Below are 13,198 nucleotides of genomic sequence, written 5' to 3'. Positions count from 1 at the left end.
GGTCACTATGAGTCTGTACTGACTTGATGGCACCTAACAACAACAACAATAACAATTCCATCTTTGGTTGAGGTATTAGAGTCATTGTTCTCAGGGGAGGTTTTTCAAGACGTATTCTGTGCCGTAGAGATAAGATCTCTGAATATAGCTCTGAATCAAACTCCTCCCAGGTACTTTTAAATGATACATAATTTGGAAAAATAAATAATTGTTAAAATTAGGACATCTAATGTACTGTTGGAGTTCTGGTGTGGCACTGTAAGATAAGCATGGACTACTGATCATTAGATTAACAGTTCAAATCCACCAGCCACTCCTTGGAAACCCTATACAGGGTTGATAAGAGTCAGAACGGACTTGACAACACTTAACAACAAAACAACAGTGTTGCTTATTTATAAATTACATTATTCTATGTGATTAATGTCAAAACGAGGCCAGGGGCAGACGGTGGAACAGACCATCAATTGCTTATATGTAAATTCAAACTGAAGCTGAAGAAAATGAAAACAAGTCCACGAGAGCCAAAATATGACCTTGAATACATCTCACCTGAATTTAGAGATCATTTAAAGAACAGATTTGATACATTAAAGACCGAAGCCCAGAAGAGTTGTGGGATGACATCAAGAACATCACACATGAAGAAAGCAAAAAGTCATTAAGAAGACAAGAAAGAAGTAAAAGGTCAAAATGGATGTCAGAAGAAACACTGACACTTGCTTGCCAGCATAGAGATGCTAAAGCAAATGGAAGAAATGAAGAGGTGCAAGAACTGAACAGAAAATTTCAAAGATCAGCTCAAGAAGACAAAGCCAAATATTACAACAAAATGTGCAAAAATATGGAATCAGAAAACCAAAAAGGAAGAACACACTCAGCATTTCTCAAGCTGAGGGAACAGAAGAAAAAATTTAAGTCTTGACTTTATTGAAAAATTCTCTGGGCAAATTATTGAATGATGCAGAAAGTATCAAAAGAAGATGTAAAGAATACACAGAGTCATTGTATCAAAAGGAAATAGTTGATATGTTCAACCATTTCAAGAGGTGGCATATGATCAAGAGCCAATGATCCTGAAGGAGGAAGCCCAAGGTGCATTGAAGGAATTGGCAAAGAATAAGGCACCAGGAATTGATGGAATAAAAATTGAAATCTTTCAAGAAAGTGAGGCAGCACAGGAGGCACTCACCCATCTATGCCAAGAAATTTGGAAGACAGCTATCTGGCCGACTGATTGGAAGAGATCCATATTTGTGCCCATTCCAAAGAGGGGTGACCCAACGGAATGCGGAAATCATCGGACATCTCTTTGATATCCCATGAGAGTAAAGTTTTACTAAAGGTAATACAGAAAAGGCTACAATCATACATTGATGTAGAACTTCCAGAGGTTCAAGCTGGATTCAGAAGAGGCCATGGAACTAGGGATATCATTGCTGATGTCCGATGGATCTTGGCTGAAAGCAGAGAATATTAGAAAGATGTTTACCTGTGCTTTATTGGGTATGCAAATGCTTTTGATTGTGTGGATCATGATAAGCTATGGATAACATTGCAAAGTATGAGTATTCCGGAACACTTAATTGTGCTCATGAGGAATCTGTACCTGGACCAAGAGGCAGTTGTTCGAATGGAACATGAGAACACTGGATGGTTTAAAACTAAGAAAGGTGTACTACAGAGTTGTATTCTTTCACCATACTTATTCAACCTGTATGCTAAGCAAATAATCCAAGAAGCTGGGTACTATGAAGAAAAACATGGCGTCAGGATTGGAGGAAGATTCATTAACAACATGCGATATGCAGATGATACAACCTTGCTTGCTGAAAGTGAAGAGGACTTAAAACATTTACTGATGAAGATCAAAGAGCACAGCCTTCAATATGGATTACATCTCATTGTAAAAAAAACAAAAATCCTCACTACTGGACCAGTAAACAACATTCTTATCAACGGAGAAAAGATTGAAGTTGGCAAGGACTTCATTCTTCTTGGATCAACCATCAACATTCATGGAAGCAGCAGTCAAGAAATCAAACAACATATTGCATTAGGCAAATCTGCACAAGACCTTTATAAAGTGTTGAAGAGCAAAGATGTCAGCTTCAGGACTAAGGTGCACCTGACCCAAGCATGATATTTTGACGCACCTCAATGCAGGTGAAAACTGGACAGTGAATATGGAAGACCGTAGAAGAATTGATGCTTTTGAGTTATGGTGTTGGAGGAGAATATTCCAAGTGCCATGGGCTGCCAAAAGAACCAATAGATCAGTTTTGGAAGAAGTCAAGCCAGAGTGCTCCTTGGCGGCAAGATGGCCAAACTTCGACTCTCATACTTCGGACATATTATCAGGAAGGACCAGTCACTGGAGAAGGATATCATGTTTGGTAAGGTGGAGGGTCAGAGAAAAAGAGAAAGACCCCCAACGAGATGGGATTGGCCAAGTGGCAGCATCAGTGGACTCAAGCGTGGCAACAGTAGTGAGGTTGGCTCAGAGTTGAGCAGTGTTTTGTTTGCTATGCATAAGGTCGCTATGGATCTGTACCAACTTGATGGCACCTAACAACAACATTGAGCCTCTCAACTGTTTCTTCCCATAGATGTAGTCAGTTTGATTCCTGTGTATTCTTTCTTGTTGAGGTCCATGTGTATATAGCTGCTGTTTATTTTGTTGAAAAAAGGTGTTTGCAGTGAATAAATCATTACTCTTACAAAGTTCTATCACACTATCGCCAGCATTTTTTCTATCACAAAGGCATAGTTTGCAACTACTGATCCCTCCTCTTTGTTTCCATCTTTCACATTCCAATCACCAATAATTGTCAATGTACCTTAATTGCAAGTTTGATGTATTTCAGACTGAAGAAGTTGGTAGAATTCTTCATTTTCTTTATCTCGACTATGGTGGTTGCATAAATTTAAATAATAGTTGTAATAGCTGGTCTTCCTTGTAGGTGTGTAGATATTATCCTATCACACTGTATTTCAAGATGGATTTTGACATGGTCATTTTGACAATGAATGTGTTACCAGTTCTTTTCAGTGTGTTTCCCAGCATAGTAAACCATTGTCTGATTAAAAATGGGCAATCCCTGTCTATTTCATCTGGAGGAGATCGTGCTTGGTAAAGCTGGAGGGTCAGTGAAAAAGAGGACGACCCCCCACCAAGACAGATTGGTTCAGTGGCAGCAGCAATGGGATCAAGCATAATGATTATGAGGTGGCACAGAATTGGACAGTGTTTCATTCTGTTGTACATAAGGTCACTATGAGTTGAAATTGACTCGACTGTACTTAGGAACAACAGCAATGCCTAGGATATTGATCTTTATGCATTCCATTTCATTTTTGAACACTTCTAATTTTCTTAGGTTCAGACATCATACATTCCATGTTCCTTTTTTTAATGGATGTTTGCAGCTGTTTATTCTCATTTTGAATTGTGCCTCGTTAGCAAATGAAGGTCCCATAAGCTTTGCTCTAGTCACATCATTAAAGTTGACTCTACTTTGAGGATTCAGTTATTCCTCTATTGTTTGTTGAGTGCTTCTAACCTGAAGGGCTCATCTTCTGGCATTGTATCATCAGACAATGTTTTGCTACTATCCATAAGATTTTAAGGGACTAATCCCTTAGAAGTGGACCACCTATTCCTTCTTCCTTAATCTGTTCTTAGTGTGGAAGCTCTGCTGAAACCTGTCTACCGTGGGTGACCCTGCTGGTATTTGAAACACCAGTGGCGTAGCTTCCAGCATCACAGCAACAGGTACACCACCCCAGTACAACAAACTAACAGACATGTGGGAAAAGACCTAAATACAAAACTCTTGCAAGAAAATCTTGATGACCTAGGCAATGGTTTTGTAGGACTACAGAAGTACAGTTTAGTCAAAGAAAATATAAATTGGGCTTCATTACTACTAAAAACTCATGCATCAAGGAAAGTGATAAGACAGCTCATAGATATGGGAAAAATATTTGTAAATCATATCGGGTAAGAGTTCAGTATCCAGAAAATATAAAGAACAGTTACAATTCAACAATAAAAAGACACAGAATCTAATTACAAAGTTAGCCAAGGATTTGAATAGATATTTTTCTTAAAAAGATATACAAAGGCCTCATAAGCTATGAAAAAGGTTTAGTATCATTAACCATTCTTGTGTGTTGTTGAGGTGCTTCTGCCTCATAGCAACTCTGTAAGACAAAGTAGAACCCCTCTATTGGATTTACAAGGCTGTAATTTGTAATCTTTATGGAAACATGTTGCCATATCTTTCTTGTGCAGAGTGGCTGATGGATTTGAACTGCTAACCTTTTGGTTAGCAATTGAAGCTCTCAAGCACTGTACCACCAGGGGTCTTGCATTAGCCATTGTTGTTGTTAAGTAGTGTCAAGTCGATTCCAACCCATAGCGACCCTGTACAGGGTTTCCAAGGAGCAGCTGGTGAGCTTCAACCACCAACCTTGCAGTTCAAATGACTTTGCAGTCTGACGCATTAGCCCACAGTGCCACACCAGGCCTACGTTGTTGTTGTTACCTGCCATCAATTCAGTTTCAACCCATAGCAAACCTGTACAGGGTTTCTGAGGAGCAGCTGGTGATCTTGAACTGCCGACCTTGAAGTTCAAACAGCTTTTCAGTCTGGCGCATTAACCGACAGCACCACTATATGCTTACTGGATACATATTCAGTAGGATGGCTTCTGTAAGAAAACAGAAAAGTGTTAACTTATTTAAAGTGTTAACTTAGATGTGCTTTATTGATGGGAATGCAAATGATGCAGTCACTGTGAAAAGCAGTCTGGCAGTTCTTTCAACAAACATAGGACTACCGTGTGACCCAGCAATCCCATTTCAAGATAAATGAAAACTTACACCCACACTGATGCTTGTACAACAATGTTCATGATTCATAATAGCCCTAAAGTGGAAACAACCCAAATCTCTATCAAGTAATTACTGGATTAGCAAAATGTTCATTTGTTGTATAATTTATTTTATATGAAATACCAGGACAGGCAAGGAGCTCTGGTAGTGTAGTGGTTATGAATTGGGCTGCGAACCTTAAGGTCTGCGGTTCGAATCTACCAGCTGCTCTGCAGGAGAAAGATGAGGCTTTCTACTCCCGTAAAGATTTACACCCTCGGAAACCCTGTACAGGGTCGCTATGGGTCGGAACCGACTCGACGGCACTTAACAACAACCAGAACAGGCAAATCTTTAGAGACAGAATATAGATCTGTGGTTACCCCAGGAGAAGAGTTAGGGAACAGGAAGTAACTACTAATGGGCATAGGTTTCTTTTTGGGGTGATGAAAATGTTCTAGAATTAGATAGTGGTCACTGTAGGATAAGCACTAGATTACTAACTGTGAGATTGGCGGTTCTAACCCACCAGCTACTCCTTGGAAACCCTATACAGGGTCATCATGAGTCAGAACTGACTCGATGGTACTTAACAAGTGTTACACAACCTTTTGAATGGACTAAATGCCATTGATTTGTGCATTTTAAAAGTGGAAGTGAATTTTACAGTATATGAATTATATAATTTTTTTTAAATCTTAAAAATGCATTTTGGGTCATGTGAGAACCGCTGTTTGTAAAATCCTCCATTACCTCCTGTACTGGTGTACTATTAATGCTATAATAAACTACCACACACTTGGTGACTTTAAACAACAGAAATATATTATCTTACAGTTCAAGTCAAGGTGTCTGCAGGGCTGGGTCCCTTCTGGGGACTCTGGGTTAAATCCAGATTCTAGAGTCTGCCTGAAGGAACCCTAGTGGTACAGTGGGTCAAGCATCGGGCTACTAATTACAGGGCTGGCAATTCAAACCCACCAGCTACTCTTCAGGAAAAAGATGAAGCTGCCTGGAATTAAAATCTCAGAAATCCTATGGAACAGTTCTACTGTCTAATAGGGTCACTCTGAGCTGGAATTGACTTGAAGTCTGTACGGTTGTTGTTAGAAGCTGCCTTTGCCTGCAGCCTCGTCATCCTCAGTGGCAGGTGGAGTCCTTGTACTGTATCTCTGGTTCTCACTTCTAAGGGCTCATGAGATTAGATTGGGCTCATCTGACTGGTCCAGAATCATCTCTCTTTCAAAGTCCTTAACCCTGATGACATTCTCAGTCCATTTTGCCTTGTAAGGTAACATAGTCACAGAATCCAAGCAATAGGCATGGATGTCTGTGGGGGCTGGTAACCTCAGTTCCCATCACATGCAGACAAAAGCCAAAGCACTGCTTCGGACTCACAGGCCCCTACTTGTCTCTAACTTCCACTGAGTTTCTCCTCTCAGCCCTTAGGCCACAGCCACACTGGTCTCAAACAGCAAGTGTGTTCTCCTCTTGAGTCTTTGCACTTGTTTTGTCTGCCTAAATTATTCTCTTATCAGCTCTCTGCCTGGCCAACTTCTCCATGTCATTCCAATCTTGGATTTAACGTCACCTCAGAGACACAAGTTTCAACAAACCTTCCAACCATTACTCTGATGTAGCCTCAGTTTAATCCACTGCAAAGCGGGTACCACACCAAAAGGTTTTCTTGTGTGTTTGTGATCTTCTGAATGGGTTGGAACTGCATCTGCCTGTGTACAGCTGTTCACAGCTGTAACCCTAGAGTGATTAGACGTGATAGGGAAAGGGCAACTCAAATTTCCATTTGTGTACCCAATTGGGTGCTGCAGACAGTCATGGAAACCTGACTTTCCAGTCATTTGACCTTGAAAGTCCATAGTTCTTGAGTGAGTTGCATTATTTCAATTTGTACTATTTGTATTCTTTAAAAGTATACTTGTAAAGGGAACTGATTTGAATCTTTTCATATGTGCTCTACTTTAAATTTGCACAAATCTGATTCATGGGAAATACTGTGTTCTGTATCTTCATAACAGCGTTTTTTGAGAGTTGGAACTTGAGACTGGGTTTAGTTTTATTTCTCAGTGTTGAGAGTCTTTGCTTGTACACAAGATGACCCCTTTCTCTCTCTCACACACATACCCCTCTGTCCCCTCTCTTGCAGAAAGCATGCTTTGAATTGTCATCGGATGAAGCCTGCACTCTTCAGTGTGCTCTGTGAGATCAAGGAAAAGACAGGTAGGCCATTGGGACAGACTCTGTGGGTCCTGGGCCACACAGCCAGACATGTTTATGTGTTTGGGGGCATTTTGCTTACCCCATTGCTGGCAGTGGAAGGTTCTATTTTATTAGTGCTATAAATGGAGAAATACTCACAAAGAAGTAGCAAAGCGATGCATTCTAGAATAAGAGCTAAGAACTGCTGTGGCATTCACTTGCTTTGGAAAAGAAAAAGGCCACAAAATTAGAAAAGTAATCACAAATTTGTTCCTGTTTGTTTTAAGCATCCAGAGTAATCATTCTGGATTTTAAAATCTTTTTCATTTTGAATTAATGTTAGACTGACAGAGAAGTTGAACTAAGTAGAGTTCTATCTAGTACACTTTTCTCCTAACCTCAACCCACTACCACCGAGTCAGTTTCAGTTCATGCTGACCCTGACCCTGACCCTATATACGGTTTCCCGAGGCTGTACATCTTTATGGGAGAAGAAAGCCTCATCTTTTTCCTGCAGAGCAGCTTGTGGTTAGCAGTACAGTGTTTATCCTACAGCGCCACCAGGGCTTCTCGTGCTGTTGTTGTTAAGTGCCGTTGAATTGATTGTGACTCATAGAGACTCTCTATAAGGTTTTCAAGTAGCTACTGGTGAGTTTGAACCACTGACCTTATGGTTCAAACCAACCTTTTGGTTGACAGTTTATCCTACAGCACCACACCAGGACTCCAGCATCCTCTAATGTGTTAGCACCTTAACAACCATGGTGCAGTGATCAAACCCAGGAAATTAGCATTGGCCCTGTGTTGCTTAACTGAAATCTATCTTTGGTCCAGGATTCCATTTACAGTCCAGCATCCCCTGTGCATTTAGTCTCTGCATCTCTTTCGTTGTCTCCAATCTGCAATTGTCCCGTCTTTCCTCATTTTCTATTATCTTGACACTGTTGGAGAGCTGCCAGTTGCATAGGAAATCCTTCAGTGTAGTTTGTTCAACATTTCTTCATGACTAGACTGCAGTGGTATGTTTCGGTGCAAATCCCACACATATGACGTGTGTCCTTCTCAGGTGTTGTATTGGGTACATGCTGTCTTAGGTCCTATTACTGATGATGGCAACCTTGGCTGGCTACATGGGTAAAGTTAATAGCAGTGTGGAGATACTCTGGACTAGCAACCATCAGTACGCTGCTGGAATCACTGTCTCGCCACTATTAGGCTGTGCTCTGTATCCTTGCAAAGTGCTGTATGGAAATGAGGCAGTGCTCTCCTTAGACATAGGTTTGTCAGGTGGTGTGTCTTCAGTCGTCACACAGCCCCAATTACTTGATTAAAATGATGTCTGCCAGCCTGCTTTTGTTTAAAGTTGCTCTTTTAACTTTTGTAGTAAATATTTTGTAGGGAAGTATTTCAGATAGTATAAATGTTCCATTCCTCCTCCTTAAACTGTCAATAAGTTTGCCTGTTTTGTGTCAGTGTGAATTCATAGAGTTGTATTTTATCAGTCTATCTCTCAAATTGCCCCTTATTTGGCCAGTGGGAGCCCATTCAAGCTGACCTTATGTCCTTCTGACCTACCTGACATAACTCCATTGCTCTCTGAGCACTTCTGTAATTGGCACAACATGTTCCAGCCCTTTCTCCAAGGATTCTGGTACCACAGACCGTCAAATGGTGTTGAAAAACCAGGGTCTTGTTTGTGCTTCCTCGGACTGGAGAGTTACTGCCCTAGGCACTCTTAGGAAATTGAGAGCTGAAGCGTACATGTGCACGTAAGAAATGGCATAGGTTCAGTGTCTGCCCTCTTCTGACATTACCCTGAGGGGAAAAGGATCAAACTCAGTATCAGCCCAAGGCCAATTCTTATGAGGCAGAGGTCAAACATGCCTCCAGCCTTCTACTTTTTCTACTAATCTGACACCAATCATCCCTTCTATGGCATTCTCTACTCAAGTGAGTTCAGTTATTCATTGCAATGGCCACACAGAACTCAGACACCATATTCATAGTTATGGGGTTTATTAGGGAAGTTAACACGTTACAATCTAGGATCAGAAATATTCAGGGCACAGTTGTTCCAGTCAGGACAGTCTCTTCTCAGCTGTGCATGAAGACAAGCCTCTCTCTAGCCCTTAGTCCCTTGACCTGGGCTGCTAATCAACACCCAAATGACTCCACTCTGCTATAAGCCTCAGCCTGAAGGGACTTAGCTCTAGCTCTGTGGGTCAGCAAGCCTCCCTTGCCCAATTAAGTGTCTGGAGGCTTCCCTTCCACAAGTGAGCCTCCTGCCAAAAGGCACTCAGCTTTATTTGTTTTGTGGGCTAGGAAGCCCACTGCTCTGCCTCTTGGTTCTGCTGGTACTGCTTCCTTGCCATTCCTCTAATGTCACAACTTTCTGTCCCTAGGTTGAGGCACTTCAGTGTGCAGGGATCTCAGGATCCAAATGTCACACTCCACTCCTGACTCTTCTTCCTTGTTGGTAATGAGATTCCCCCTGTTCCTACTTCTGCGATGAATTTTTTTTTTTTTTTAGGTGTTTTGTTGTGAATTATGTGATAGTTTACATGGGAGATCACTAGCTTTACATTCATTGTATTGTATATCATTCCATTGCCATGATTACAAGCCCCTCCATGCATCATCAAACAACCAAAGGGCATACATACCCTGCAAGCCTGCCCCTCAGTCATCGGCACACAGCCACTTTCCCTCTCTGGGTCTAGGGTCCTCAGCCACTCCATCTCTCCACGTCGTAGTCTTTGCCTCCATCTCTGGTGTCACTGTTTCTCTGGGTAGGGTCCTGCACTCCACTCTTCTCCCTTGGTGATCCCAGGGACCTCCGCTCCTGGACTGCAAAGTCAACTGCTCCTCTCCTTTTGCTACAAAATGTTTACCTTTACATTTCTAACCCTTACAGTCAGTCCTGTTAACAGTTATTCACTATTGTACCACAAAAGTCCTATCCCCATCTCCTTTCATCGGCCCACCCAGACAGATTGGATACTACTCAGTGGAGAGTCTACCTTCCTCTGCACCCTCTGGATCTAGGCTCCATCTTGAAAGCTTGTAAACCAGCACTTCTTGCCTTTGTCGCGCCCCACCCCCTCACCCCATTTTGGGTAGCCAGTGTCCAAGTTGCCCATCCCTGTCACCCTGTGTACCAAGGGGGTAGGAATGATCCCTGCTGTAAAGATTTGTTCCCTCTTTCAAGCTACTGTATCCATAGGAGTAGGTCAGGTTCATCAAATTGTATCAGAGTACTCTTTTTTTCTTCTTTATTCTTCTAGTTGAGTTCTGATCATCCAGCCATTGAAGCCAGGTCAAATGGGTATTATCTGCAAGTGTAGGTGTCCTTGTGCATATGCCCTCACTTCTTATCAGCTGGACGCGTCTCTCTCCACTCTAGTCCTCTGTGGCTATGTCACTGACTCTGGGCCCAGGAGTCCCCAGATTTTGCCATACTGCTGGCCAACTAGGTCTCCACCTGGGTTCATAGGAGTCTATTGAATGTGATAGGGCTTAGCTTACAGCTTCATTGCTGTTTTTCCCTCACATCGGTGACCAACTTGATCACCAGTCAGATCACATGTATGTGCTGTATTCCCCTTGAGTCTTAGTTTTAGAAGGCGGTTTGTCCTGAGGGGACCAAACCACTTGCTTTGATGTCTCCTGGGTGAGCAACTTCATTGTTCTTGTAGTAGTCAGTCAGACTGCTGTTAATTGTTTTTTATTTTTCCTGTCTATCTTTCTTTCAAGAAGTATCTTCTGTTCTTCTAGCTGTTCCAGGCTGGTCTGCTTGTCCTTTCAAGTGGAGATTTCCCACCTCAGAAGATTCTAGATGGAGTTCAGGAAGCCTCCTTCACTGGGCAAATTCTAGCCCCATTTTAGGTACTCCAATCAGTTATAGGCAGAAGATGGACCTGTAAGCTTTCTATGGTGATATTTCTGGCTATTCCTTTCTCTTCCCCTCAAGTTCTATTTAACAGTGGTATGCAAGGGAAACCAAGATTCAAAAGACAGCCAAGCATCTTACATTATTTCCCCCCTTTTACCCATTCAAACCATGCCTCAATCCCTGTTTCCCAGAGCCCTGTTATTCCAAGGTTGTGCATACATCATTATTTACCTCTGTTCCACTTAGCCCATGAAAACCTGCCTAACTCTTCTCCCATCTGCTTTGCTCTTCCATTCCCCTCCACCTTCTTGTGTATTGCCCCCGTCCCCAGCACCCAACTGTCCTGTGTGTATTCCTTACCCTATGGTCCACCTTCCACTCCCTCCCCTCATTGCAGACCCCACATCCTGGTAACCAGCAAAGAATTTCCACCCATTCTCTCCTGTTTAGTATGGGCTCTTTTTCTTAGTCTTTTACAATAGTGTTCTTATGCAGTATTTCTCCTTTTGTGACTGACTAATTTCACTCAACATACTGTCCTCAAGGTTCATCCATGTTATGTGGTGGCTTACAGCTTCCTTGTTGTTCTTCAAGGTAGCATAATAATCCATTGTGTGTATGTACCACAGTTTGTTTATCCATTCTTCCATTGATGGGCACTTAGGCTGCCTCCATCTTTTTGCTACTGTAAATAGTGCTGCTGTGAACATTGGTGTGCATATATCTACTTGTGTTATGGCTTGTATTTCTTGTGGGTAAATACCAAGTAGAGGAATTGCTGGATCATAAGGTATTTCTATGCCCAACCTTCAGAGGAAGCGCCATATTGCTTCCCACTAGCAATGTAGGATCGTCCTAGTCTCTCCACATCCTCTCCAACATTTAATGTCCTCTACTTTTTTTTATCTTTGCTGTTATTGCTGGCATGAAATGATATCTCATGTTGTTTTGATTTGCATCTCTCTAATGGCTAGTGCCACCACTCATCTGTCAGTTTGTCATACTGTGGTGGCTTGTGAGTTGCTGTGATTCTGAAAGCTATGTCACCGGTATTTTAAATACTAGCAGGGTCACACCCATGTTGGACAGGTTTCAGATAAGCTTCCAGACGAAGATAGACTAGGAAGAAAGAGTGACGAACTACTTCCGAATATTTAGTCACTGAAAACCTTACGAATAGCAGAGAAACACTTGAGCCCCTTAGGTTGGATGGCACTCAAAATGTGACTGAGGAAGAGCTGCCTCCTCAAAGTGAGTTGATTGACCATAATAACACGAATGGAGTAAAGCCCACGAGACGTTCATTTGCTGATGGGGCACAACTCAAAATGAAGAGAAACACCTGCAAACATCCATTGAAAATCGGAACATGGAATGTACGAAGTATGAGTCTATGAAAACTGAAAGTTGTCAAAAATGAGATGGAATGCATAAATATTGATATCTTAGGCATTAGTGAACTGAAATGGACTGGTGTTGGCCATTTTTAATCTGACAACCACATGGTTTTCTATGCTGGGAATGACATATTGAAGAGGAATGGTGTTGTAATCATTGTCAGAAAGAACATATCCAGATCAGTAATGAGGTTCAGTACTGTCTGATAAGATAATATCCATGTGCCTACAGGGAAGCCCAGTTAATACCACAATTATTCAACCACTAAAACCAGTGAGGATGAAATAGAAGAATTCTACCAACTTCTTCAATCTGAAATTGATCAAACATGCAATCAAGATATTTTGATCATTTCTGGTGATTGGAATACAAAGGTTGGGAGCAAAGAGGAAGGATCAGTAGTTGGAAAATATGGCCTTGGAGATAGAAATGATGCTTGAGAACACACGATAGAATTTTGCAAAACCAATGATTTGTTCATTTCAAATACCTTCTTTAGACAGCGTAACAGACGACTATACACATGAACCTCGCCAGATGGAATACATAGAAATCAAATTGACTACATCTGCGGAGACGATGGAAAAGTTCCATATCATCAGTGAAAACAAGGCCAGGAGCAAACTGTGGAACAGACCATCAATTTCTCATATGCAAATTCAAATTGAAGCTGAAGAAAATGAAAACAAGTCCATGAGAGCCAAAATATGACCTTGAATATATCCCACCTGAATTTAGAAATCATCTGAAGAACAGATTTGATACATTAAACACTAAAGACCGAAGACCAGAAGAGTTGTGGGATGACATCA

General features: G+C 41.6%; 1 protein-coding gene across 1 annotated transcript in view; it reads left to right on the top strand.

The window, feature by feature from the left end:
• The window catches only part of PBX4 (pre-B-cell leukemia homeobox 4), a 45,103-nt gene that overhangs the window by 15,975 nt on the left and 15,930 nt on the right, over positions 1–13,198 (top strand). The window contains exon 2 of the mRNA XM_006871749.1: positions 7,044–7,117. Coding sequence (XP_006871811.1) covers positions 7,044–7,117 — 74 coding nt within the window. The remainder of the gene's footprint in view (positions 1–7,043; positions 7,118–13,198) is intronic.

The sequence above is a fragment of the Chrysochloris asiatica genome, unplaced genomic scaffold (assembly GCF_000296735.1).
Source record: "Chrysochloris asiatica unplaced genomic scaffold, ChrAsi1.0 scaffold00173, whole genome shotgun sequence".
Lineage (NCBI taxonomy): Eukaryota > Metazoa > Chordata > Mammalia > Afrosoricida > Chrysochloridae > Chrysochloris > Chrysochloris asiatica.
Note: the sequence above shows the minus strand (reverse complement) of the source record. Positions and strands in the feature narration are given on the sequence as shown.